The sequence below is a fragment of the Oncorhynchus tshawytscha genome, linkage group LG07 (genome assembly GCF_018296145.1).
Source record: "Oncorhynchus tshawytscha isolate Ot180627B linkage group LG07, Otsh_v2.0, whole genome shotgun sequence".
Classification (NCBI taxonomy): Eukaryota; Metazoa; Chordata; class Actinopteri; order Salmoniformes; family Salmonidae; genus Oncorhynchus; species Oncorhynchus tshawytscha.
In genome coordinates this window covers 22,876,652-22,901,449 of record NC_056435.1, presented here as the reverse complement: position 1 = coordinate 22,901,449, position 24,798 = coordinate 22,876,652, and the positions used below count along the sequence as shown (strand labels likewise).

Genomic DNA, 24,798 nt, shown 5'->3' with positions numbered 1-24,798 from the left:
AGGGCACGACAAAACCTATTCCCCCCCAGGAGAATGAAAATATTTGGTATGGGTCCCCAGATCCTCCTGTGATGAGAGCATCACTGCCTGGTATGGCAATTGCTCGGCCTCCAACCGCAAGGCACTACAGAGGGTAGTGTGAACGGGCCAGCACATCACTGGGGCCAAGCTTCCTGCCATCTAGGACCTCTATACCAGGAGGTGTCAGAGGAAGGCCCTAAAATTTGTCAAAGATTCCAGCCACCCTAGTCATAGACTGTTCTCTCTGCTATCGCACGGCAAGTGGTACCGGAGCACCAAGTCAAGGTCCAAGAGGCTTCTCAACAGCTTCTACCCCTGCGCCATAAAACTCCTGAACATCTAATCAAATGGCTACCCAGACTACTTGAAACCCCCTTTTACACCGCTGCTACTTTCAGTTGTTATCATATATGCATAGTCACTTTAATAACTCTACCTACATATTGTACATATTACCTCAACTAACCGGTGCCTCCGCACTTTGACTTAGTACCGGTACTCCTTGTATACAGGCTAGTTATTGTTTTTAGTTTTTTTTGTTACCATTTCCTCTTTTTTATACATTTTGTCTTTCTTTTTAGCTGCATTTTTGAGAAAGGGCCCGTAAGTAAGCATTTCACTGTAAAGTCAGCACCTGTTGTATTTGGCGCATGTGTCAAATAACATTTGATTTGAAATATTTTAGATATCTGAACCTTATTTGTGGTGTTTCTGTTGATCGTGTTGACTGGGTGGCCGAACGGACTCCCGTATACAGTGATGCCGAATCAGGTAGGCAGCGATTCGGTCATCAACGCCTTGATGAAGGTTTTAATGCCTAAAACGCAACACACTGTTGATAAATGTTTATTCAGGAAAAACACAGTGTACAGGAGTCCTGGCTTTCCCCAGTCCTGCTTACTCTTCACCCACACTACTGGATCTAAGCAAGATTCTCACTCAACTGTGCATCTTCATTTTAATATGAAGTGTAGAAATGTAGTTGGCGTTTGGCCCCCCAAAACCCCGAATTTGACATGCTAATGATCCTGTTTAAAATCTGGTAATTGGTTCTCAAAAACAGCTGTATTCTGTACCCCTATGCAAGTAGATTGATCTAAATTGGTGTGAACAAGGATGTGGTCAGATGTAATTTAAACTGCACAGCACTTTAAAGACCGTCAGATAGGTAGATGAGAGGGATGGGCATGATATTGACCTGACTGCTGTGTGGGCTGGGGCATCGGCTGGGAGTGCTGGGTATGGGCAGGGTAGGACACCTGGTGAGACATGGGTCCAGGCCGGTACTGCTGCCCCGTGTTGGGGTACTGCCCTGGTGGGTAATACGACACATGAATCTGCGGAGGGGTTCGGTAGAGGGAGGGAGGGAGAAATACACAGTTCAGTTTTTAAAATTATTATTCCAACCAAGGTGCATAAATAGAGAAGAAATCAACTATTGCACATCCAACAAACTATCCCAGGCAGTGCAGGGTGTTTGCTTTCCACCCTACGAGCTTGACTCCGTCGGAGTTAGCGCCCCATTGTTTAGTTCTGCGAGAGAGACAGATCTGTAAGCTGTGAGCCATGCTGCCTTAAAGCTTTAGTGGCTGTCATGAAGGGCACACTACAGGAACTACTAGTGCACTACTAGCGCTCTAAAGAAATCTCACTCTACCCATGGTATTCTCCTTACTGTGAAAGCACTGCCACTAGCTACCTTACAAACTGCTGAAAGAACTGCCACTTCCTCGTGAAGCCAGCAAGAGACATCAGTGCAGCTATTTGCCAAATCCCTACTTGGGCATTGTAGGAACCCCAGTGTAGGATCAATGACATGGAGGTTTTGTCCTCCAGAATATAAATTAATATTTTATGGATCCAAACACCTCGTTACTGACTTGGCTGGAGGGCAGTGTGATGAGAAGAGAGAGGTAGAGGCAGGGAGAGAGAGACCGAGAGAGACGCAGCGGTGGAGGCAGGGAGACGCAGCGGTGGAGGCAGGGAGACGCAGCGGTGGAGGCAGGGAGACGCAGCGGTGGAGGCAGGGAGACGCAGCGGTGGAGGCAGGGAGATGCAGCGGTGGAGGCAGGGAGACGCAGAGAGACATATAGCGAGGTGTAGAGGTAGAGATGTGTAGAGAGATAGAGGTAGAGAAAAGATAGCACAGAGAGAGCGCAGGCTTCACAGCCAGTCACACAGCACTGAGTGGGAGAGAGACACTGTCACACCGTCACCGTGTGTGAATCCAGCTGCGATTTCACAGGAATCACACCATTGACACTTTCTTACATTTGATGGTAAAGTTGTCTAACAAAAAGTGTTTGACTCTCTCTAGCTTCTCAAGCTGTGTGTGTACTTTCGGTCAACTTATATTCCAACTTCAGCTCTGTATTCATTATATTTGTGCACAGCTGCTGATGTAAAAAGGGCTTGACAAACATCTGATTGCATCAACAAAAAAACTATATAATACCTGTTGCGGGGGAGGTGGCTGCATGTATCCCTGTGGCGGTGGAGGGGGCTGCATGACGGTCTGGGAGGGAGGTGGTGGAAGAGGAGGGGGGTGGGGGTGTCCAGTGTTAGGCTGGTAGCCAGACGGAGGGGCCAGGGGCTGGCTTGTGGTGGCCATGATGTAGCCAGTCTGGGGTGGGGGGTGTTGGGTGAGGACAGTGGGCCCCTGGGTCTGGTACATGGTGGGGGGCTCCGGGGCCTCGCTGGAACCCTGTCTACTCAGAGTCATCTGGCTGAACTGGGGAGCCAGTTCCTCACCCTGAGAGAGAGACAAGGGATTAGTTACTAGTGGGTTGAAAACCATAAACATACTGGGTAAAGTTCACAAGGGATATCAAGGATCTGGAACGATTCTGTATGGAGGAATGGTCTAAGATCCCTCCCAACGTGTTCTCCAATCTCATAAAATGTTTTAGAAAATTACCTTTATCCTCGCAAGGTGAGGCATTGAAAAGAGGGGCGTCAATTGACCCCTAGCTTTAAGAGAATCATTTTTATTACTTTCTAGTAGTATTAGTAGTAGTAGTATAAAATAATACAATAAAAAAGTGCGCATAGAATTATTATTATTTTATTTAGCTTTATTTAAATAGGCAAGTCAGTTAAGAACAAATTCTTATTTTCAATGACGGCCTAGGAGCGGTGGGTTAACTGCCTTGTTCAGGGGCAGAATGACAGATTTGTACCTTGTCAGCTCAGGGATTTGAATTTGAAACCTTTCAGTTACTAATCCAACGCTCTAACCACTAGGCTACGCTGTTCAGTATATTAAAAAATGGTTTGATCATCCTTATCGAGGGTGTCAATAATTTTGAACCCCACTGTATAACAGTATATAAACTCACCGGCCAGTTTATTATGTACACCCACCTAGTACTGGTTCGGACCCCCCTTTGCCTCCAGAACAGCCTGAATTATTCGGGGCATTCTACAAGGTGTCGGAAGCATTCCACAGGGATGTTAGTTCATGCATCACGCAGTTGCTGCAGATTGGACAGCGGTACGTTCATGCTGTGAACAAACAGTTCTCCATCTCGTGCTAAAATGCGCTTTTGGGTTGATGGTCTAGCGAATGTGCATGCCACTAAAGGAAGCTGAACTTGCTGCCATGTTCCAGGCAATGTTTTTCCACTCCTCAATTGTCCAATGTCGGTCGAGTAAACCATTCCAACGTTTTTGCAACTACCTCCCCCTAACAAAAACGGCATTCTGAGATGCCGTTCTGCACCCCACTGTTGTACTACATCGTTATTTGTCTGTTTGTGGCTCGCCTGTTAGCTTGCACGACTCTTGCCATTCTCCTTCGACCTCTCTCATCAACGAGCTGTTTTCGACAACAGCACTGCCACTGACTGGATGTTTTTTTGTTGGGTCACACCATTCTCAGTAAACCCTAAACACTGTCTTGCGTGAAAATCCCAGGAAGGAGGACGTTTCTGAGATGCTGGATCCGGCGCGCCTGACACCAACAATCATACCACGCTCAAGGTATCTTAGGTCACTCGTTTTGCCCATTCTAATGCCTCGGTGCATTCTGCCTGCTTTATGTGACTCATCCATTTGTGAATGGGGTGCTGTACCTAATAAACTAGACGATAAGTGTATAATGGCTACAGTACACTCCACTGCTACTGAGCCTTCCATACCATGCCTTTCTCTCTATCAGTCACAAACAAATCACTATTAGTCATTAGACGAATGACATGGTAACATGATAATTCCCCATTTACACCAACGGCCTTACAAACAGCCTGTGTTCATTGTGTATCTGTTAGTGCATGTGGTGAGACAGGATGGTAGTAGTACCATGTACTGCTGGGGAGGAGAGACAGGCAGCAGAACCTGGGGACAGGAGGATGAGGAGTAGGACACAGGCTGAGCTGGCTGCAGAGACCCCACCGGCGAACAGAGGGAGAGATGGAGGGAGAAGGAGAGGAGGAGACGCAGACAGAGTTCAGGTAAGGACACAGAGGGCAGTTATTGGGCAAAAGAAGATGAAAAATGCAAGAATATACTAATTTCCAGTTACATTTTTCTACAAAAATCTAAATTAAGTTCATGCCATGAGCTTCTCCCTCACCTGAGCCATCATGTGGTTGTGATTATGGTTGTGGTTGCCCAAGGGGTGTTGCAGTGGGGTGGGCAGCAGGGCCGTCTGGGGAGGCTGGGTCTGGACCTGTTGGGAGGGGCAGGGCAGCAGGCTGCGACCCCCAGGGCAGGGGCCAGGCTGGGGGGCCGGGGGCTGAGGACAACCATCTGGACTCACCAGGGGCAGACCTGCAGGAGATGAAAGTCAAAACACAGAAACCGCACTGTCTGCTTCCTCAACATTTCCGCACTCTCTTCAGCATTTCTTTCCTCTACAACTTGTGAGCTGTCGTTACTCCCCAGACTGTCTCCTCTGATCAGTATGGAAATGTGTGTGTGTACGTGCAGCGTAAAATACGCACCAGTGCGTGAGCCCCTGCAGGAACCCTGTGAGCTCTTGTTGCTGCCCAGACTATCTCCTCTGGTCAGAATGGAGATGCCAGAGAAGCTGGATGCCTTTGTGACCGGGGGCCGCAGGGTCCTATTGGAGCTGTCTGAGTCTGTACTGCTCCAGGGCCTTGGCTCCAGGCACTTCATTTCACTGTCCGTACTGCTCTGGCGGCTGCTGGAAGCACGGCTAGAGCTCTCACGGTTACCCCTAGAAAGGGGAGAGAGGGAAGTGAAGGGGAAGAGAAAGAGTGAAAGGGGCAGCGTAGAGAAGGACAGAGGGAGAAAGGGGAAGATGAGGGAGAGAGGAACAGAGAGGTGGCGAGAAAGAGGGAAGGAGAGAAACGGGGTACAGAGGCACAGGGTGATCAGCAACAGGTTAAGAGCATGCACGTTGACAGGGCGTGAGAACGCTATAACCCCACCGCCACCATGGGGCACTCTCCGTTCACAACGTTGACATCAGTAAACCGCACAGCATTCAACAAACCAAAATGCAAATGCAATAAAGACGTCGACTGGCTGGTGAAACCAAAATTCAGGCAACAAACCACACAGTTACCACCACACACTGTAGTGCACCCTCCCCCAACCAGCACAGAGAACCACATGCAGGTGACTGATGCTTTATCCAATCAACACCAAGGTGAAAGAACAAAGGACAAGAAGAAGACATAAGGACAGCAGAATGAGGGTGTGAGACAAGGTCCATAACTCACACCTGACACACCACTACAAATGCAATAAGGCCAATGGACAAAACATGTCTGCGCATAGACACACACACACACACACACACACACACACATATATAGAAACCAGGCCCCCCCCCGGGTGCGGTCTGAAGCATGAAGTCACAAGCGCTGCTGGTCGGCTACTGTGTAGCAACCTAGCGATGCCTATTTTAATTAAATAGCGATCCATTGTGACTACTACATTCGTAGTCACAAAGTTCCACGTGCTGACACCGACCAATCGCGGGCCGGCAAGCTACGAGGAGGCTCACGCCCACATGCCATAGACATCAAGGATCTCTCTCAGACCAGGATGAAAACTACTACATCGACAATGATCCTTTGCTAGTTTTGGCCTCCATCACCTGTTCGGCGTGATCCTTAGTGCTTTTCCTGGTGCCATTCAGCCCCACTCATCAATATGGTGCGCTTCAAATTCTTCCACCTTCATGCGCCGTCGGGAGTTTCCCCATAGGAATATGTCAGCGCTATCACCATCTACCGGGTCTTAATGTCTATGATAGGAACACACCGTCTCGTTGCAATATTCATACGGTGCTGTCACCCTGGATGAGGTCTGCTGCCAAGATGATCAATCACACTTGGCATTATTAGAATGCATCCAGCGACGACCAGGACGCTATCAACTTGTCATAACCTACTGTCCTACCCCAACATCGGCTCACTGTCGCTATGTTTACGTCCTACGGCTTACTTATTCTTACTTCTATCTTAATCTAATATGGATTTTATTGCATCTCAATCAAATTTGACAAATGCAAGTTCGGGACAGTAGGGTGATGACAGTGTTTGAGTATTGAGACTCATCACCAAAAATGCTGACAACAAATGCTTGGATTTTTGACTAACAATAGAAAATTAAACTCAACTGAAATACAGTGGGGTGCGATGACTGCACATACTGTGGTACCCTATTGGAGGGGAATATCCACAGAACAATAACAAGCTATACCACCACAAGAAATCACAGACAGGCAAAACGGGAAGTCTGTTAAACTCGTCTGTTAAACTCGTCTGTGCCAGATATTCTGAGAAATGACTGAGGTATCCTAAAGCGGATTTGAACTTTGTCTCTGCCATAATTTCCTATAACCTAAAACAGCTTCTGGACATCGGAACAGCGATCACCAACCTTGATTTGGGATGAAAATATCTACTTCAATGAGTCTGCAGCTCTGGATGTTCTGCTTACTCCGGACCAGGGCTGTTACGGTGACCGCATTATGGCCACACCGGCGGTCACGAGTCATGAAAGAAGTCAAATTCCACATGACGTTTAGTCACAGTAATTAGCCTTCTCCAAGCTCTGAAACTGCTGATGGTAATTCGTAAACTTGCTAAATGCCTGGTACTCAGCACTATTGTCCCTCTAATCACTCTGACGTCAATGCAAATGTAGGCAAAAATCTAATCAAACACTTCATGAGAGCCCATGTTGCACAACATTTCTATAGACTATGAAATTACGTGAGAAAACTGATGGCCTCTATTAGAAAGAGGATCCCATCAGCTATCTATAGGCTAGGCCTACTATATTTATCAACTTTTCTAGTATTAAGCACATTGCACGTCTTTACCACAGTATTGCCTACTTGGCTGGCATAAAATGGACCAAGGGAAAAGCGTCCTCCATTTGTTATTTAAGTGCATAGTGTTATTTAAGTGCATGTCCCCCCCTTCTACCCCTTATTGATACAGCTACATGTTAATGGTCCATTCTAAATTAAAACAAATTAGACACATTCTATTTTGTGTATGTAAAGCCCAGATTAAATCAAGAATAGTCTGATGGGTGACAATATTAGCCTATCACCTGTGATTTATATAATATCACTTGTGAATGATGCCCAGTAAGAAAAGACATTATACATATATTTGTGACTTTTTAAAATCAGTCCCACACCTCATGTAGCCTAGCCCATAGGCCTATATGTTTTGATAAAGTTTGTATCACAACTAAAATGGCCCCCCAAAAACTCTTAAAACGAAGCACATTAATCCGCTTTACAATGGATGTAGAGCCTAACTGGCATACATAAGCAGCGTGTGAGTTTTTTATTTAACTAGGCAAGTCAGTTACAATGACGGCCTACCAAAAGACCTCCTGCGGGGACGAGGGCTGGGATAAAAAATAAACAAATAAAAATATAGGACAAAAACACACATCACGACGAGAGACCACAACACTACACAAGGAGAGACCTACGACAACACAGCATGGTAGCAACACAACATGGCAACAGCACAAAACATGGTACAAACATTATCGGGCACAGACAACAGCACAAAGGGCAAGAGGTAGAGGCAATAATACATAACGACCAAGCAGCCACAACGGTCCATAATTGAGTCTATGAATGAAGAGATAAAACTGTGGTTGTATTAATCTATCACATCCCACAACTGTCCCAGACTATGTTTGGAATATTTATTTCTCGCACAGAATAGGTCAAATTTTGTATTATAATGGATTAATGGATAACGGATTGACATAGGCTAGTGCTTTTGATGTTCGTTAGGCCTACTCCTCTTGTTGGCTGACGAAAAGTATGTGGACAGTTCTTCCAATATCATCAATGGGCACCTCGGAATTGGATAAGGATGGGCGCAGTTGCGTCCCCAATGTGTCTCGTCTTCACTTGTAGCCTGTGAGAAAGATCCGATCACATGACGGACAGCCATGTGAGTGAGAGGTATGTCGGAGCACGAAAAAAGAAGGGAATTAAAGTTATATTCAGCCCAAGGGCACAATGGCCACCAAAGGTATGGATTATTTTAGGGGGCATTACGGCCACATAAAGGGGATGCCGCTGGGAAATTTGAGGCATTATTAAGTGCTTGTGAAATTGTAAATGAGAGACTGATGAAGTGTGTACAGCCTGCACAAAAACCAAGCAGGGCTCAAGCCTTTCATACAACTTTTTTCAAATCATCATTAGTCACATAATGCAGCCTGAGAATGTATTTTTTTTTAAATCTAAACATATAGCCCAACGTTTGTATCACAACTAAAGTTACATTAATATCTCTAAATTAAGCATATAGGAGGTCCTATTTCTTTGTTAACCGCTCAACACAGAATAGCCGCAAGCCCTCAAATGTTTGGAGAAAATATCCTTTATTTTTTTATTAAGCTTTGTTCAATTGTATTCTTCATACTATAAAATATGAGTGCAGCCAGATCAGGACCTAACAAAGACTCAGAGTATGCTATTCTGTTCTTCTGAAAGAGACTACATTTTCTTCATATCGTGTTTCTTCAGACCTGTCTAAAATAAATAATACATTTATTGTGAAGGTATAGGCTATATTAAACAGATTATTTAGACTTTTTAAAATGTAGATGTTACAAAACGTTTGCATCAGTGGCTTGTAGGTTACGCGTGGAAGCCATTAGATGCTAAACGTGTATGTTGAAGGTAAATTATCATGAGACCGGCAGTAATTTGCTTGACAATTACCGGCTGACAAAATAGACCGCCGTTGCCCTCTATTCAATTGGCAAGCATGCAGTCACTGGAGAAAAACGGGATGAGCTCCATTCGAGACTATCCTATCTCATGGCTGAACGAGGCCATGGATCATTTACATTGAGCAAAATTTAAACGCAACATGTAAAGTGTTGGTCCCATGTTTCATGAGCTGAAATAAAAGATCCCAGAAATGATCCATATGCACAAAAAGCGTAACTCAAATTTTGTGCACAAATTTGTTCACATCCCTGTTTCTCCTTTGCCAAGATAATCCATCCACCTGACAGATGTGGCATATCAAGAAGCTGATTAAACAGCGGGATCATTACACAGGTGCACCTTGTGCTGGGGGCAATAAAAGGCCATGAAAATGTGCAGTTGTGTCACAAGGAAGACAGAAGGTTTTTTTTTTTGAATACCTCATGATAAGCTGCAGACCATACTATTTACCAAGAGAGTTAATATACATGTTTATACTCTAGCTGTTCAGATACCACCACAAATCAATGCTGGCACGAAGACCGCACTCAACGAGCTATATAGGGCCAAGGCAAACAAGAAAATGCACATCCAGAGTCGGTGATTTTAATGCAGGAAAACATCACCCTAACTCCACACACAGAAACGCATACAAGGCCCTCCCTCGGGAAAATCAGACCATAACTACACTGAGAATACCAAACATTAAGAACACCTGCTGTTCACGGCAGTCAAGTCATTCTGCCAAAAGTTGTTTACAATCTAGGCCGGTTGTGGCCACAACTAGACCTCGTTTCAAGAAACAATCGTATTTGTACAGTACATTGTTTAAAGCACACTTTTGTGTCTCAGTCACAAACAACAGCTCCAATAAGCCTGCTATAGTGAACGAGAGGCTTGTAGAGTTTTTAGTTCGTCTTTCGCCGGTAGGGGTCCTGCAAGCTCTGGGCATTACTGAATCAAATTAACAAAATTAGTTGAAGAGTCATTCTTTTTGACTGAACGACGTGAAAAGATCTGAGTCAGTAAAAATAATCAAACTTCCTTTCACAAATGTCTATGGAACTAATTACAACCTACCTCAAATCCCTTTTTCAACATTACCGAGCTAAGTCGGCTAAAGACGTTTCAGTATGATTGTTTCACTGCTGCAGATCACAACCAAACACAGAGAGATCTCTCCTTAGGATACCACAGACAGTAGTAGTAGAGACAACTGCTGTGCAAGTAGTAGAGCAAAGATGAAGGGGTTACAAAACCAAACCAGATTAACAACCACCAAATCAACAACAACAAAAAATAGGGGGATGCAATGCAGTAGTACAGTACTATAAAAGATGTAGTAGTGGTGATGACAGGTAGATAATAAGTAGTACCCACTCCCAGAAAAACCAACCACAAAGCAGCCATGCAGTGGACCTCACAGTGCCAACCCCACGCCAAGCAAGAACACCCGGTGTCTGCGTCCGAAATGGCACCCTATGCCCTTTATTGTCCACTACTTTTGACCAAAGCCCATAGGTCTCTGGTCAAAAAGTAGTGCACTATGTAGGGAATAAGGTGCCATTCCGGACGCACCCAGTCAGTCATAAAATCACCACTAGATAGAGGGTAGATGGGCATGGCAACACAATCACAGGCTACTAGTCACACATCACCAGGTTGTGTCAGTACCTAAAGATCTGTCTCCTCTTTTGAGAGCTAGAGGAGTAGCCTTCAGTGGAAAGTCTGTTGGGTGATAGTGGAAGGAGAGAAAGGCAAGGCCGGGTGTTAGTGGGTGGGTATAGGAGAGGGGGCCAGGTAGGTAGGTAGGTAACAGTACTGCACTGTATCTAACCGCCAGAACAGAGAAATAATGCACACAGAGCAAAAATGTAGACAGCTCAAAACAAGGAACAAAGTTATCATACTTCTTTCCTTCTCTCAGTACATCTGTTAATCGTTCATCTCTATCAGAAAGGGAGAGGGGTTGAAAGCTGTACTTATTTGTTTGGAATATATTTGGAAAACTATTCTCAGCTACACATGAGTATCAATTCACCCCACATTCCAACCAATGAATTATACACTAGATGACTGATAGGGAGCGCTGTGTTGAAGCTACCATGGCTCCCATCTTGGAACTCCCCCACCGTTGTAAAAAATATTTAGGAAGTTATAGAAATTGATTTATTAATGTCTAAATTCATTTTTGCCACATTTATTCTATTACAGACACCTTAATTCAGACTATTAAATTATATTATGTGAGCTAGCAATAATATATTTTTAAAATGTCATTAAAGTATCATTTTTAGAGATCACTAATGTTACTGTCCCCACTACAACAAAATATCTAAAATACCTTTAATTTTGTCTTGTAACATTTAATTGAAATACTATAAAATTCCTTTCGTTCCTGTGGAGGACTGCTACCTACTGGGGAGTGCCAATATGGCCGACTGGTTGCTTCAAAGCCTCTCAATGGCCAATACATAGCATCAGCAATCCAGGGTTTATACACATCATTAATTCCAACTCAGCAAAACCGAACCCTGGTCCGTGAAACTTCAACGTACTGCCAGCATGCTTATATTGCCAGCATTATTGCATGTGAACTTTGATGTCTTGAAATACACCTAAATGTAACTTGGTGGCATAGTTTGATGGTGCCAGGGGGGTTGGAACAGGGTTAGGAGCCCTGATGTGACCAGGCCACCCCCTGACTACTTCTCCTACCCACCTAGGGGAGTAAACTGGCTGGGGACTAACTCCATACTCCCTTTACAAGTGCACACATGAAGCTGTCCATTGTGATGCATACTGTACTGTTACTGTGAGCTTACCTGTTGTCGTTGATGTATCCATTTTGAGAGGACTGAAAAGGAAGAGACACCTGTACATTACGAATAGCTACAGCTAGTCGATCCCAAAACTATATTTATTTATTAGCAATAATTGGACCGGGTAGTTTATTGAGAACATATTCTCATTTACAGTAACTGCCTGGACTGTGAAAACTGACTCATGTCAATTCTGTCAAGTACTGTATAAGCTAAGGTTACCTAAGGTTCACTCACAACCTCCAAAAATATTAACTTCACTTATTACTCTGCCGTCTTAATTCTATTCCACCTGAATAGACTCTACTGTATGAAGTAAGCCGTTCTCTCTCCACCCATGAGTTAATACAATTAGCTGTTAGTTTATACAATGGGAGGAATGGTTAGTGGAACAGACAGTGGGGGACAAGTTAACAAGTTAGTCCAACTGCCCATCTCCACTGTTGAGTGTGCCCCGCCACTTACTTCTCGGGCGAAGATCCGGTCTCGTACCCTCTGATACTCCTCCTCCCTCTCTTCTATTGACTTGCTGCGCCGCCCATCCTGCAGCGGCACACGGATCTGCGATTTGACAAGAGGAAAGAGGGGCGGGATCAGCAACCTCATTGGACAGAAGTGGTATTCACTGAATACTCTTCAGAGCATCTTCACAAAAATACAGTAAGTGTGAGGTAAAATATGCAATTTATTATTCAACAATTTTTTATCAATACTAAAGTCAATGGGATATATGATATTCAGCCTTCTCATATCTCGTGTTGTAGAAAGATAAACAAAGCTAAAGAGAGCAAGAAATACTTTTTAAAATGATTAAAGTATTTTAAAATCACTACATTATAAAAAGCTACACTTGAAGAAGTGTCTATCATCACCTGATTATCATCCTTGTCCATACTAACATCGTCTCTCTTGAGGATAAACTTCTTCTGGAAGTCCAAATTCCTTTCATCCTTGATGTGCTCTGAGAACCTTTGATCTGGGCTGAAGAAGAAAACATATTCAGCAACTCTTGGTCTGACAATGGAAGCTATTTGTTTCTTTGTCTTACAAAGTTCTACTAATTGCCCTCTAACTACTATTAATTTCCTTCTATGTTCTACTAATTGTCCTCCAACTTCTATTCATTGCCATTTAAGTTCCACTCATTGTCTTCTAACTTATACCATTCTCCCACTTACATGCGTGTGTTGCCAGTCTTGTTGATGATGACGGCCTTGCCAGTCTGGTCTACGTTGTGGTCCATGCCAAAGTAGGCAGCTACACGGTGCAGCAGCATGCGGTGGTACGATGTCATCTGGGGGAACTTCTTGTACTGGTTACTGGATGGGAAAGGAGAAGATGACACCATAGAACTACATATTATAACTAATTTAATAGGATATCTGTGATGGACACCAACCTATCAGTCGAGTAATGATACCCTTGTGGAAGTACAGTGTCTCTACACATCTTTCTTAGATAAAATGGTAAAAAAAGACCAAATAAACTCGAGATGAGAGTAAAGACACCATCTGTGTGGTAAATAAACGTTCTGGTCCACCAGCCATTCAAGATTCTTTACCTGCCAAAATAGGTTTTCCGCAATACAGGTAGGTAGGTAGGTAGGTAGGTAGGTAGGTAGGTAGGTAGGTAGGTAGGTAGGTAGGTAGTTCGTTCGTTCATTCATTCATTCATTCATCCATTCATTCAGTCTCACACACACACACACACACACACACACACACACACATAAAAAATCCAGATGACCGTGCTTTCTGTTTTTCTAACAATCATTTAGTTCTACAACTGAATATCAAGAATAAACAAAGTGCACAAAAGTTCAGGGTCCGGATTCACAAAACAATTTCAGAACAAACATATGAAGTATTTTAAAGAAAAAAATAAGAAGTTCATAAGATAGTTCGTAAATGCAATTCCTCAATTTTCTTAGGAACTTCGTAAATATCTTATGTGGCATTGATATTCGTGACCTGCTTGAAACCAATAAATAAGCCTATGCGACAGGAATGATAGGATTGTTATTTTGTTATTTTTCACACATTATAGGCATCAGACTAGCTATATCAATAGTGGATAATCAAGGAAAGCGCAATAAAAACTTCAGCAAACAAGAGCTTGAAGTGACGGTGGAGGAAATGGCAGCCAAGAAACGGTTGCTGTTGGGGAGACTTGATAACTGCGGGGGGGGTGGGGGCGTCACTGCAGAGACCAAAAAGAGAGGATGGGCGAGATTGGCCGAGTCTGACTCTGCATTCCGGGGTATGGCAAGGGACAGTGACGCCGTAAAAAAGAAGTGGTCCGACATCAAGTCGGCTGCTAAGAAGAAGGAAGCTGAGAGACAATTAATGTGGAGCAGCTGGAGAAGGTGATTTCCATGATAGGAAACGGTGGTAGAGGGACTGCGGGACCGGTAAGTAAGTTAGCTAACGTGTAACAACTTTATAGCCAACATAGCTAATGTTAACGTCGTAAGCCGAGTTAGCCAAGTGTTTCTTTGCAAATTGACGAGATAGCGCAAGCTATTAAGCACGTCTAGAATATTGTTAATTACTAGCTAGCTAGATAATGTGCGTTTAATTTATTTTCTTGCTGTATTTAAATACCCGGTAGCCAAGTGTCTGTGACGCAAGAAAATGTTCATGGTTCCAAAAGTATCCATTCGTCTCAAGACAAGGGTTTAGCTGCTCTAAAGTTAAGTACATTTACAAGAAGAAATCTAAAACATTATTTTCAAGAATCCAATTTATTGCGTATACTCTTAGGAAGAAATATAGAATATATCAAATTAAGAACATTTCCAATAATTTTATTGAGAAATAGCAACTTTGTCTATAGTTTAGGGAAAAAATGGACGTTAAGAAATTTGTTCTTAAGGGTTTTGTGAATCTGGCCCCAGGGCACCACGCTGGAGTTCACGATGTGCCCCTGAGTAGAAATGTAGCAGCACACAAATACATCTAGGAGAACAAAAGTATTTGAGTGTTTTAATGATACAAAATTAATAAAAGTTCATGAATAAAAGTTTTTAGGAGTGATCCATGCTCAAACCTTAGGTAAGACCAAAAATGTAAAGCTGCCCCCTTAAGGGACGAGCAGTTACCATGGTAACTTGGGTACTCGCTTGTCTCTGATGAAAGAAATCAGTCTTCCTAGTGGCATTGAACAACCACCTAGCGTGTGAACAAAACAATATAACTGGCCATGAAACACGAGGACAAAGTCACATTTTAGTAGCCTTCCTTGTCAATTTGACCAACTTCTTCTACATGTGGCATTTAGATTTTAAAAAATAAACAATGTTCCCAAATGGTCTGTGTGACCAGCTGCCAATGTGGCTGGTAAAATATACATTCTTACCCTCCAATGACCAAATCTCCCAGCATTTGGCGGGTGTTAATTTCCAAACCTGTATACCATCCAATCGACAGGAGGACACAGATTTCCAGGCTGATATACCAACTACAAGTACAATATACCATCTAAAAATACTGTGACGGGGAGACATAGAAAGCTAAAATGTAAGTAGAGTGAGTCGAGTTTGTAGTAGAGAATGTGTATGCATCCCGTTCCCTTTCTAGAGCACTACTTTAGTGTACTATATATATATATAGGAAATGTGTCTCACTCGTCGTCATTAATGAACTCCAGGATATCTTGTTCTAGTTTCAGCAGCATCATTCGATCCCTGTTGGAGAGAAAGAGGGAGAGTGAGGGAGACAGATAGAGAACGAGACGGAGAGAGTGGCAACTACTCATACAAAGAGCAAAGGCTCCATTCACCGCAGTGAATACTCCAGCAAGCCGTCCTGACTGAGGCTGGGCAGCTACTGTAGCGTCCAGACCACCGCAGGATTACTACAACTGCAGCAGCATTCGCTTACAGCCGGAACCCAACTTGAGATCTGTGCACCTAACTTGGATTTTCACTTCAGTCATGCATTGATGATAGATTTGTGGGAAAAAAACTTGTTGCGATTCAGCCCTTAGAGCAGAATTTCTCAATCCATTTCCATTACTAGGGGGACCTGCAGGTTCATATGGCAACAGACTACATCTAGATACCATTTAGTGATGTGGCTGTGATAGGAGATCGATAAGGTTCCTCTGCCTCAAGTTGTTTTTAAGTGTGTGTATGTGTGTTACCTGGGGTTGTTTTTCAGTGTGTTGACCAGGAACTCGTGCACGTCGATGCCGGTGGAGTCTGTGTACTCCTGGCTGGAGTCTGGAGGGGAAAGAGACAGAAAAAAATGACACCACACACACCATCTACAAACCGCACGCATGCAATCAGGAGCATCTACACACACACACAAAGCGTCAGAGTCAGAGAGGGTGTGTTGTTTCAAAACGCACTTAGAGGATTGTTTCCATGTCAACTATTTTCTGCTACGCACAAACACACACCACCCAAGCGTATACATTATGCTCGTGTGCACGCACACGGTCAGAGTTGCTTGGCTCATAGTGTGTTGTTTCTGAACACACGAATGGAAGATCTTTTTTTACACACACTCTCCCTAATAATAATAAAAACACTCCCTGCATATCCCTCTTCAGCGCTACATTTAAAAACCCTAACTCCTGAACTGATATTCATTGTAAGGACAACCATTTTTTCCCTCAGGTAGGCAGCTTACCTCGTGAAAGCATCTTGCGTGGAGTCTTGTCCTTGTTCTTCTCCTCGTTCTCATACTCATCCTTAGAGGACTTCTCCTCCTCCTTGTCTGATGGGCAGCTGATGTGCAGCTGGATGACGTCCTGGTCTGGAGGTCCGTCAGTACAGAACGGACCTGATGACTCCTCACACACCGCCAGGCTCCTCACCAGCTTCAGCTTGGCATTGGACTATCATACACACAACCAGATAGGAGAAACTTATAGTACTTTGGTCCTTAGATACAAATAGACCAAACAACATTGCACACTGTAAATATTTTTAAACATATGTTAAATGTTGTAGTGTAAAGTAGGTAAAAGTTAACTGATGTGAGAAAAAAAAGCTGCATGCCGGCAGTGCTGAGCGATTAGCTGAAATGTCAGTTTATTTACGTCAGCTCAATTATATGAAAACCATTTACTTTATGTTTTTTTGTGAGCTCAATGCGCCGTTTCTGTGGGGAGAAATCATATCAGGCGTAAACTGTGACGTTGCAGGAAGGTGTGGTCTTCAACAGGCCAATATTCATAGTTAATCACCACGTTTTCTGCACTTAACTACAATGACGGGAATCCATTGCACCTAGCCTGTTCTCATGGGTTCTTGCCCGGGCAAGCCTGTGGGGCCGGCAGACAGACGAGGAAAGGAGTGACAGAATGCTCCAAGAACGAGAGGGATATAGACAGTTTCTTAGGTACAGTGCGTTCGGAAAGAATTCCGACCGCTTCACTTTTTCCACTTTGTTACATTACAGCCTTATTCTAAAATGTATTAAATAGATTTTTCCCCCTCATCAATCCACACAATAGCCCACATTTAAAAAAAGGAAATATCACATTTATATAAATATTCAGACCCTTTACTCAGTACTTTGTTGAAGCACCTTTGGCAGCAATCACAGTCCCGAGTCTTCTTGGGTATAACGCTACAAGATTTGGCACACCTGTATTTGGGGAGTATCTCCCATTCTTCTCGGCAGACCCTCTCAAGCTTTGTTGGAATTGTGAACCTTCTCCCCAGCCTGAGGTCCTGAGCGCTCTGGAGCAGGTTTTCGTCAAGGATCTTTCTGTACTTTGCTCCGTTCATCCATCCCCCCCCCGCGCAGAAAATCTTGTGTCTCATGGTCAGAGTCCTTCAGGTGCGTTTTGGCAAACTCAAGCGGGCTGTCATGTGCCTTTTACTGAGGAGTGGCTTCCCACTGGCCACTACCATAAAGGCCTGATTGGTGGAGTGCTGCAGAGATCGATGTCCTTCTAGAAGGTTCTCCCATCTCCACAGAGGAACTCTGGAGCTCTGTCAAAGTGACCATTGGGTTCTTGGTCACCTCCCTGACCTAAGCACTACTCCCCCGATTGCTTTCTAAAAACCTGTTTTTGCTTTGTCATTATGAGGTTGTGCGGATTGATGAGGTGGGGGGGGGAAATATTTAATCGATTTAATTAAAAAAGTCTTAACGTAATAAAACGTGGAAAAAGTGATGGGGTCTGAATACTTCACGAATGCAAGTGTCTACCCGACAGACAATACATCTAAATGATAGATCGCTTGTATTGAGCAGTATGACTGATCTACTTTGAAGAACTACCCACTAATCGCTCAGCACCAGCAGACATGCATGTGATCCTTTTGAGATGTATAGCCTTCATAATCCAAACGTTGGGAAGGATTTCATTTGGTGGAAGGGCTAACCAGCTTCCCATCGTCTCAATCTAGTGAGAGAGCAGATGATGTCATGATGAAGCCTACACTAGAAATGATGTAGGGACAGACAGAGGGAGAGCGGTTTGATGCAAAGACCTAACCCAGCTGCAAGGAGGGTGTGCGTGTGTGTGTGTTGTGTGTGTGGTGTGTGCACAGACAGAAATGAGATGTAAGGGAAGAGAACATGTATTATCCTATTAGCAAGGAAATTGTGAGTACACAAACAAAAGCAGACTTCCATAAATACACTCGGTAAGCTGAGCTCATGGCTTGGGCGACCTCACCTCTGCGATTTCTCCTGGTCTATCTAACCTTCTAACTAGCATGAGCGAACTTTGTAGATGATAGAAAGGGTCCTACCAGCCGTAACGGGTGGACTTAAATTCCTGGATTAGGATCACGATATGCAAACTTAAACCAACAACAATGCAACAGACAGAATAATGCAGTCCTTACCCTGGCCCTTTTCCTCCCATGGCCGTGGTTCTGAGCCCTTCTCTGCAAGGGGAGAAAATGTGGTAATACTAAGAATACTAGCTACACTCAAAATGACAATTTCGTAAGATTTACAATGTTAAATAACGTTTGTGAAAACCGTATTTTAGTGAGAAAAAAGTTTAAAGGATTGGTTCACTATTTTAGAACCAAATCTCTATTAATGTAAATGGCATGTTATGGAAGGGTCCAAACACGAACCGCACCCGCAATATACTTCCCCATTGCTCATTCTGCAGTATGGGGTCTCCGGAAAAACATAAATAAACACCCAAATACATCCTTTTAGAAATGGCGAAGTTCTCAGTGTAGTGCTGCGGGTCTTTAGATGTTGTAAACATGAAATTGTGTAATGACGAACTTTATCTGCAAGCTTCTATTCCATTTTGTGCGAATCAAGTGGTTTCCGCCTACCAATTGTTCTGCTTCTCCGTGTAGCCTGCGCTGCACAGCTGGTAGGTGAAACCACTAGATTGGCACAAGATGGAATATAACGTTGCTGATAAAGTACTGTTCACCTGACATTTTTACTCCATTAAGATGCAGATAGTGTTTGAAGCTAGAAGCACAGCTAGCAACATATTTTACTGTTTCAACAAACTAGCTAGTTACAGTCAAGCTAGCTAGCTACCTTTGACTGGACCAAGTGTAACAATTTGCAGCACTAGTCAGCTGCATGCATTAAGCAAGCAGAAACACAACTAGCTAGATACTCTTGCAAACTGACTGACATGCCATAATATGTAGTTATGCAGTCTAACCTGTTAACTAGTTTGGAGTGCTTGTCTGGTAACAGCATAGTCACTAGCTAGCTAGTCAGCAAGCCAGACAGAGCAGGTAGCAACTACCTACAGTGAATCGACATAGCTAAATAGACACCTATGCTTCAAATTCAATATTCAAACAAGGCATGAAGATAACATACAATTTGTTTGTAATGTTTCAATGACAGGCATTCCAAAGAAGGGTTCAATTTGTCTCAACTGTAACGACATCCATCCCTGCCAACCCACTCCCACTACACTCCTTTCACAAGCTTGCAGCACATACGCATCATGGCCATAAGCAACTATGCAATGCATGATGGGAGATTCAGTTCAAACAGAGCAGGAAAAAACCCATGTCTGCAAAAATATACTTTGTCATCACAATATAAATGGCTGAATATGTTCTAATCTAAATAGCCACAAAATTCACTGACATTCAATTCTGGACTGTAGTATTCCTTAAAAACCTTTCCAGAAATTGGAACTCGAGTGCAGTGCAGAGGAGGCAAAGGGTGCTTCTCAATAATCTCTCTTTCCTCCAGAAGTGTGCACCCGTTCACGACAGCCCACACATTTAAAAGCATTGGATTAATGTTGGCATGGACTAGAGATTCCATATACCAGTCATTTCCTTTTCAAACCTATGAAGAAAAGTGAACAAGTTCACACTTCGGGAGAAAGGAGAGATTATTGGGACACATCCAAAGTCGCCTGGAGGTCAGTTACCTGTGAGTCCTGTGTGGCACTCTCCTCTGCCTCCATGCCCTCCCCAGTGCCTCCAGTCCCAGTGCCCTCTTTCCACTGGCAGGGCTCAGGGGATGGGGAGAGCTTCCCTCTGTTGCTGGAGTCATCATGGAGCACTCCACTACTTCCACTCTCACCCTCCGTCTGGATATCCTCCCCAGCCAGGCTCACAGACATCTTCTCAGGGGAGGGTGGAGGGTAGGAGGATCCAGAGACTACTTCAAGATGAGGAGGGAGAGAGAGGATAGATCCATTAAATGGTCCTGAGTTTCAAATGCAGTACAGGGCCAAGGAAAACCCTAAACATGGTAAGAATCAGGAGACACGGACAATGTAGTTAATGTATACAGTGAACAGTACCTGAGAAAGATCAGCTATGCCGATTCCTTATAGAGTGGGTTCCCAGGAAAGGGTCCTAAAGAGGACTGTGCTGGTCCACTAGGTGAGGGCATTCCATAGCAAGTTCTGTACAGGGGGAGGTAGCCGGTGGGAGAAACAGCTGACACAGAGAAGAAGGGGGTGGCACCCGCTGACTGGGTCTGTCTGTCGATCCTTCCGTCTGTGCGTATCAGTGAAGCAGCATGGTGAAGATAGCTCCACCAGTCACGACCCCTGGGGATAACAGGAAGACAATGACTTCACTAACAGTTACAACACACTGGTTTGACTCACTGCTCAAAGCGTGGGATGAGTAAAACCATAGGGCTAGCTGTGGAAATAGAAATTCAGCCAATGCATGAATGACCACTTGCAGACCAGAGCTGAAAAAAGTATGGTTTTCGCTCAGAAACGTTTGTTTTTTTGAACCAATTTACACAAACTGACAGGTGAGATGGCGTGTTTCTCTCTCCCACTCATAAACAGCACTCCATTAAACATTACCATGACGACATACTGCTAACATCTTCAGGACAGGCAGCGCTCTCACTACTCAACAACAAACACACATAGGAAGACTACCAGAAGCTTTGAAAAACACACCATCTGTCCCACAAACACACCATCTGTCCCACAAACACACACTTCAGCTTTAACACAGTTTCCTCTGACATCATCAGGAGGCTGTGTTTGAGAGAGAGAGAGTGTGTGTGTGTGTGTGTGTGTGTGTGTGTGTGTGTGTGTGTGTGTGTGTGTGTGTGTGTGTGTGTGTGTGTGTGTGTGTGTGTGTGTGGTGCTGCAGCAGTATGGCATGCAGGGATTCCCACAGCAGGGGAAGACCCAGGCACAGCAACAGCGTCATCAATGACCAGGGCACGCACACGGATGAACGCCAACCAACTGCACTCGTTGCTGAGGAGTCCCGACTTATGCAACTCTGCACCACAGAACAGCCTTATATCTACGCAGATAAAGACAGGGAGACACGGACACGTTGCAAAACTCTCACACAGTCAGACACACACGTCAACATTATCGAATGACTAGATAAAGGTCTAAGCAGAACAAATTTGTAATTTTGTTTGGAATATAACATGGCTGAGAGACTGTGGCTCTAATGGGCAGAAGAGAGGGACATGCTGTGCTAAAAATAACACTTATTTGTCTCTCTCTGCCAGAAAAACTGAATGAGTGTGAAATTGAGGTGCTTATGAATGAACCGGGCTACCCCAGCCAGCCTATTCTCAGCTACCATTTCCTCTCTCTCCCCTTGCTTTTTCCTCCCTTCTTCACAGGCAGAGTTGCCAGGGAGACGGTGACGTCATTCTCAGCTGCTGCCATTGGTATGGAGGGGGGGAGAGAGGGAGAGAGATGGAGAGAGAGAGAGCAAAAGGAAGATTGATTTTAGAAATAAATATGTAGATTAGAGGAGCCGAGGAGAGCAGGAAGAAGAGACCCGAATCATCCACGTCACATAAACAGCTTTCTAAAAACAAATGAAAGACACATGAAATGGCCTCAATGGTCAACACTAGACATTTGCAATAGTTAATAAAAGCCTACACAGCATCCTTTAAAGGGATAGTTCACTCAAATTCCTAAATTATATTATTTTCCTTACCCTGCAAGTAATCTAACAAATTCACAACTACCTTATACACACAAATGAGTCTATGGAGAAGGTATGACAGCAATCCTTTCTATGGTTTCGTTTCCCTGGCACTATTCCTACACGCTAACGTTTTTTTCCATTTGTCGCACAAATCCAATTCAATGGACCGATATTAGCATGTCCAAATCAACCGAAAGTATCTCAAATTGATTGTGAAGCTCAACAAAGTCCCTCATAGAAGATTTGAACATGTGTGAAAAATGCTAATATCTGACTTTGTGAGTCATCTTTAGTCTCAATAGTTTTGTAGGCCAAACTGTGACGATAACGTCTAAAGCGTCCTAAGAAGACTGATTTTCGGGATGTCTTATGGTCCAACACTGCTCTAGCTCTGTCACCTTTCACCACAGATGCGCAACCCATGCAAAAAAAAACAGATCTCTTGCTTTTTAGACAGATTTTGATTCGATTTACAAAGGCCTGGGAAATCATAGGAGAAGGGTTAACAAGCAACATGTCCTGTCATACCCCTGCTCTGTACAACCCTGTGTGGATGAACCGGTCATTAGGGATGCACGATATATCGGTGAACATATTGGAATCGGACGATATTGGCTAAAAATGCAAACATCGGTATCAGGTATCATGTCTAGTTAAAAAACGATGTCAAAGCTACTGTGCATACCTATATAACGTAGGTGACATAATAACGCAGCGTAAAATGTTGCGCTACACATGCAACACAGCATTCCTAACCTAGCCCACAATGTCTTCTGTGTGGATCGAGCAGTCAACGAGTCGAGCAGTCATTTGAAAGAGTAAGAACATTTCAGTGAGACAACTCAAAGGCAAAATCCATTAAAGCCAAGATAATGGAATTCATTGCCCTTGTCAATCAACCGTTCTGTCGTGGGTGATGTTGGCTTTTGCCGACTGGTCGAGCACCGGTACACACTACCAAGTGCGCTATTTTTCAGACATTGCCCTACCGGAGTTACACAGTAATAGCGTCACTGCTATTAGCTTCAAGACATACAAACTATGGAAAGCCGTTTGGGTATTCGCGTGTCCAAAAAGATACAGTTGCACTGTCAAAGCTGTACAAAGAAGTCTGCAAACAAGCAAACGCTGGCAACGAACGATGTGTTTACAATATTGTGTTGGTAATAAAGCATAATTTGTTCGACCGCAACTTCTGGGGTAGCTAGCTTTAGCTTGGTACCTAGCTAGCACCAATACATTACCCGATGTCATAGGAAGGCCAAAAAGATCATCAAGGACAACAACCACCGAAGCCACTGCTTGCTCACCCCGCTATCATCCAGAAGGCGAGGTCAGTACAGGTGCATCAAAGCTGGGACCGAGAGACTGAAAAACAGCTTCTATCTCAAGGCCATCAGACTGTTAAACAGCCATCACTAACAGAGGCTGCTGCCAACATACAGACTCAATCTCTAGCCACTTCAATAAATAACACCACTTTAATAATGTTTACATATCCCACATTACTCATCTCATATGTATATACTGTATTCTATACCATCTTGCCTATGCCACACGCCATCACTCATCCATATATTTATATGCACATATTATATTCATCCCTTTACATGTGTGTATAAGGTAGTTGTGAATTTGTTAGATTACTTGTTAGATATTAGTGCATAGTCGGAAGTAGAAGCACAAGCATTTTGCTACACTCGCATTAACATCTGCTAACCATGTGTATGTGACCAATAATTTTTGGGGGACAACCAGCCTGAAAACAATGACCAGTAGAAACTGCAGTTATTTTCATTATTCTTAGCAATGATTTAGGAATCATTGTAAGAATTAGCTAGGTTGCCACTTGTTGTTCGTCTATTGAAATTGAACTTAGGTTAATGAAAATAAATAGCTAGCCAGCTACTTAACCCTGTTGCCCAAAGCTAATGTTATAAGCAGCCAGCTAGCTTAATCTGGCTAGTGAGGTTAGACCACAATAAGCATTAGGCACGAGTTGAATTTGCGTGCAGACTTCAAAATAAAAGTATGTCATTGACAGTGATGCAAATTAATACAAATTAGAATTATGTCAAACATTTATTTTGAAGGCTAACCGCAAAGTCCACTATTGTGGCAAGCTTCACATAGATGGGTCATGACAAAATAGAAGAGAAAGAGTAATAGAAAAAAGTGTTGAGTGTGTGCGTGTGTGTCTCATAGAAAGAGAGTGATGGAGCGAGGGAGAGAGTGATGGAGCGAGGGAGCGAGGGAGAGAGAAAGAGGGTGAATGAGTCAGAGCTGAGCGTGTCCCACAGGAGTGAGTGGGCTGAGCAGAGAGAAGGAGGATGGCGTCAGCAGGCTGACAATTTAAGAGAAGACATTAAAAGAGGAAGAGGAAAAAAGAACACTGCAGAGAAAAGAGAGGGGGAGGGAGAGAGGAG

General features: G+C 43.7%; 1 protein-coding gene across 12 annotated transcripts in view; it reads right to left on the bottom strand.

The window, feature by feature from the left end:
* Positions 1 to 24,798, bottom strand: part of LOC112255228 (R3H domain-containing protein 2) — a 74,007-nt gene that overhangs the window by 13,732 nt on the left and 35,477 nt on the right. For 6 of the 12 annotated variants that reach the window (XM_042324187.1, XM_042324186.1, XM_042324184.1 and 3 more), the window contains 16 exons: positions 20,743 to 20,994; positions 20,365 to 20,600; positions 18,833 to 18,874; positions 16,656 to 16,863; positions 16,162 to 16,240; positions 15,644 to 15,703; positions 13,197 to 13,337; positions 12,891 to 12,999; positions 12,484 to 12,579; positions 12,022 to 12,071; positions 10,871 to 10,924; positions 4,965 to 5,200; positions 4,595 to 4,791; positions 4,321 to 4,398; positions 2,477 to 2,773; positions 1,220 to 1,358 (listed from right to left, as the gene is read on the bottom strand). In XM_042324187.1, the coding sequence (XP_042180121.1) occupies positions 1,220 to 1,358; positions 2,477 to 2,773; positions 4,321 to 4,398; positions 4,595 to 4,791; positions 4,965 to 5,200; positions 10,871 to 10,924; positions 12,022 to 12,071; positions 12,484 to 12,579; positions 12,891 to 12,999; positions 13,197 to 13,337; positions 15,644 to 15,703; positions 16,162 to 16,240; positions 16,656 to 16,863; positions 18,833 to 18,874; positions 20,365 to 20,559 (1,981 nt within the window). In that variant the 5' untranslated portion in view covers positions 20,560 to 20,600; positions 20,743 to 20,994. The remainder of the gene's footprint in view (positions 1 to 1,219; positions 1,359 to 2,476; positions 2,774 to 4,320; positions 4,399 to 4,594; positions 4,792 to 4,964; positions 5,201 to 10,870; positions 10,925 to 12,021; positions 12,072 to 12,483; positions 12,580 to 12,890; positions 13,000 to 13,196; positions 13,338 to 15,643; positions 15,704 to 16,161; positions 16,241 to 16,655; positions 16,864 to 18,832; positions 18,875 to 20,364; positions 20,601 to 20,742; positions 20,995 to 24,798) is intronic. The other 6 variants (XM_042324185.1, XM_042324191.1, XM_042324195.1 and 3 more) reach the window with 6 other exon arrangements.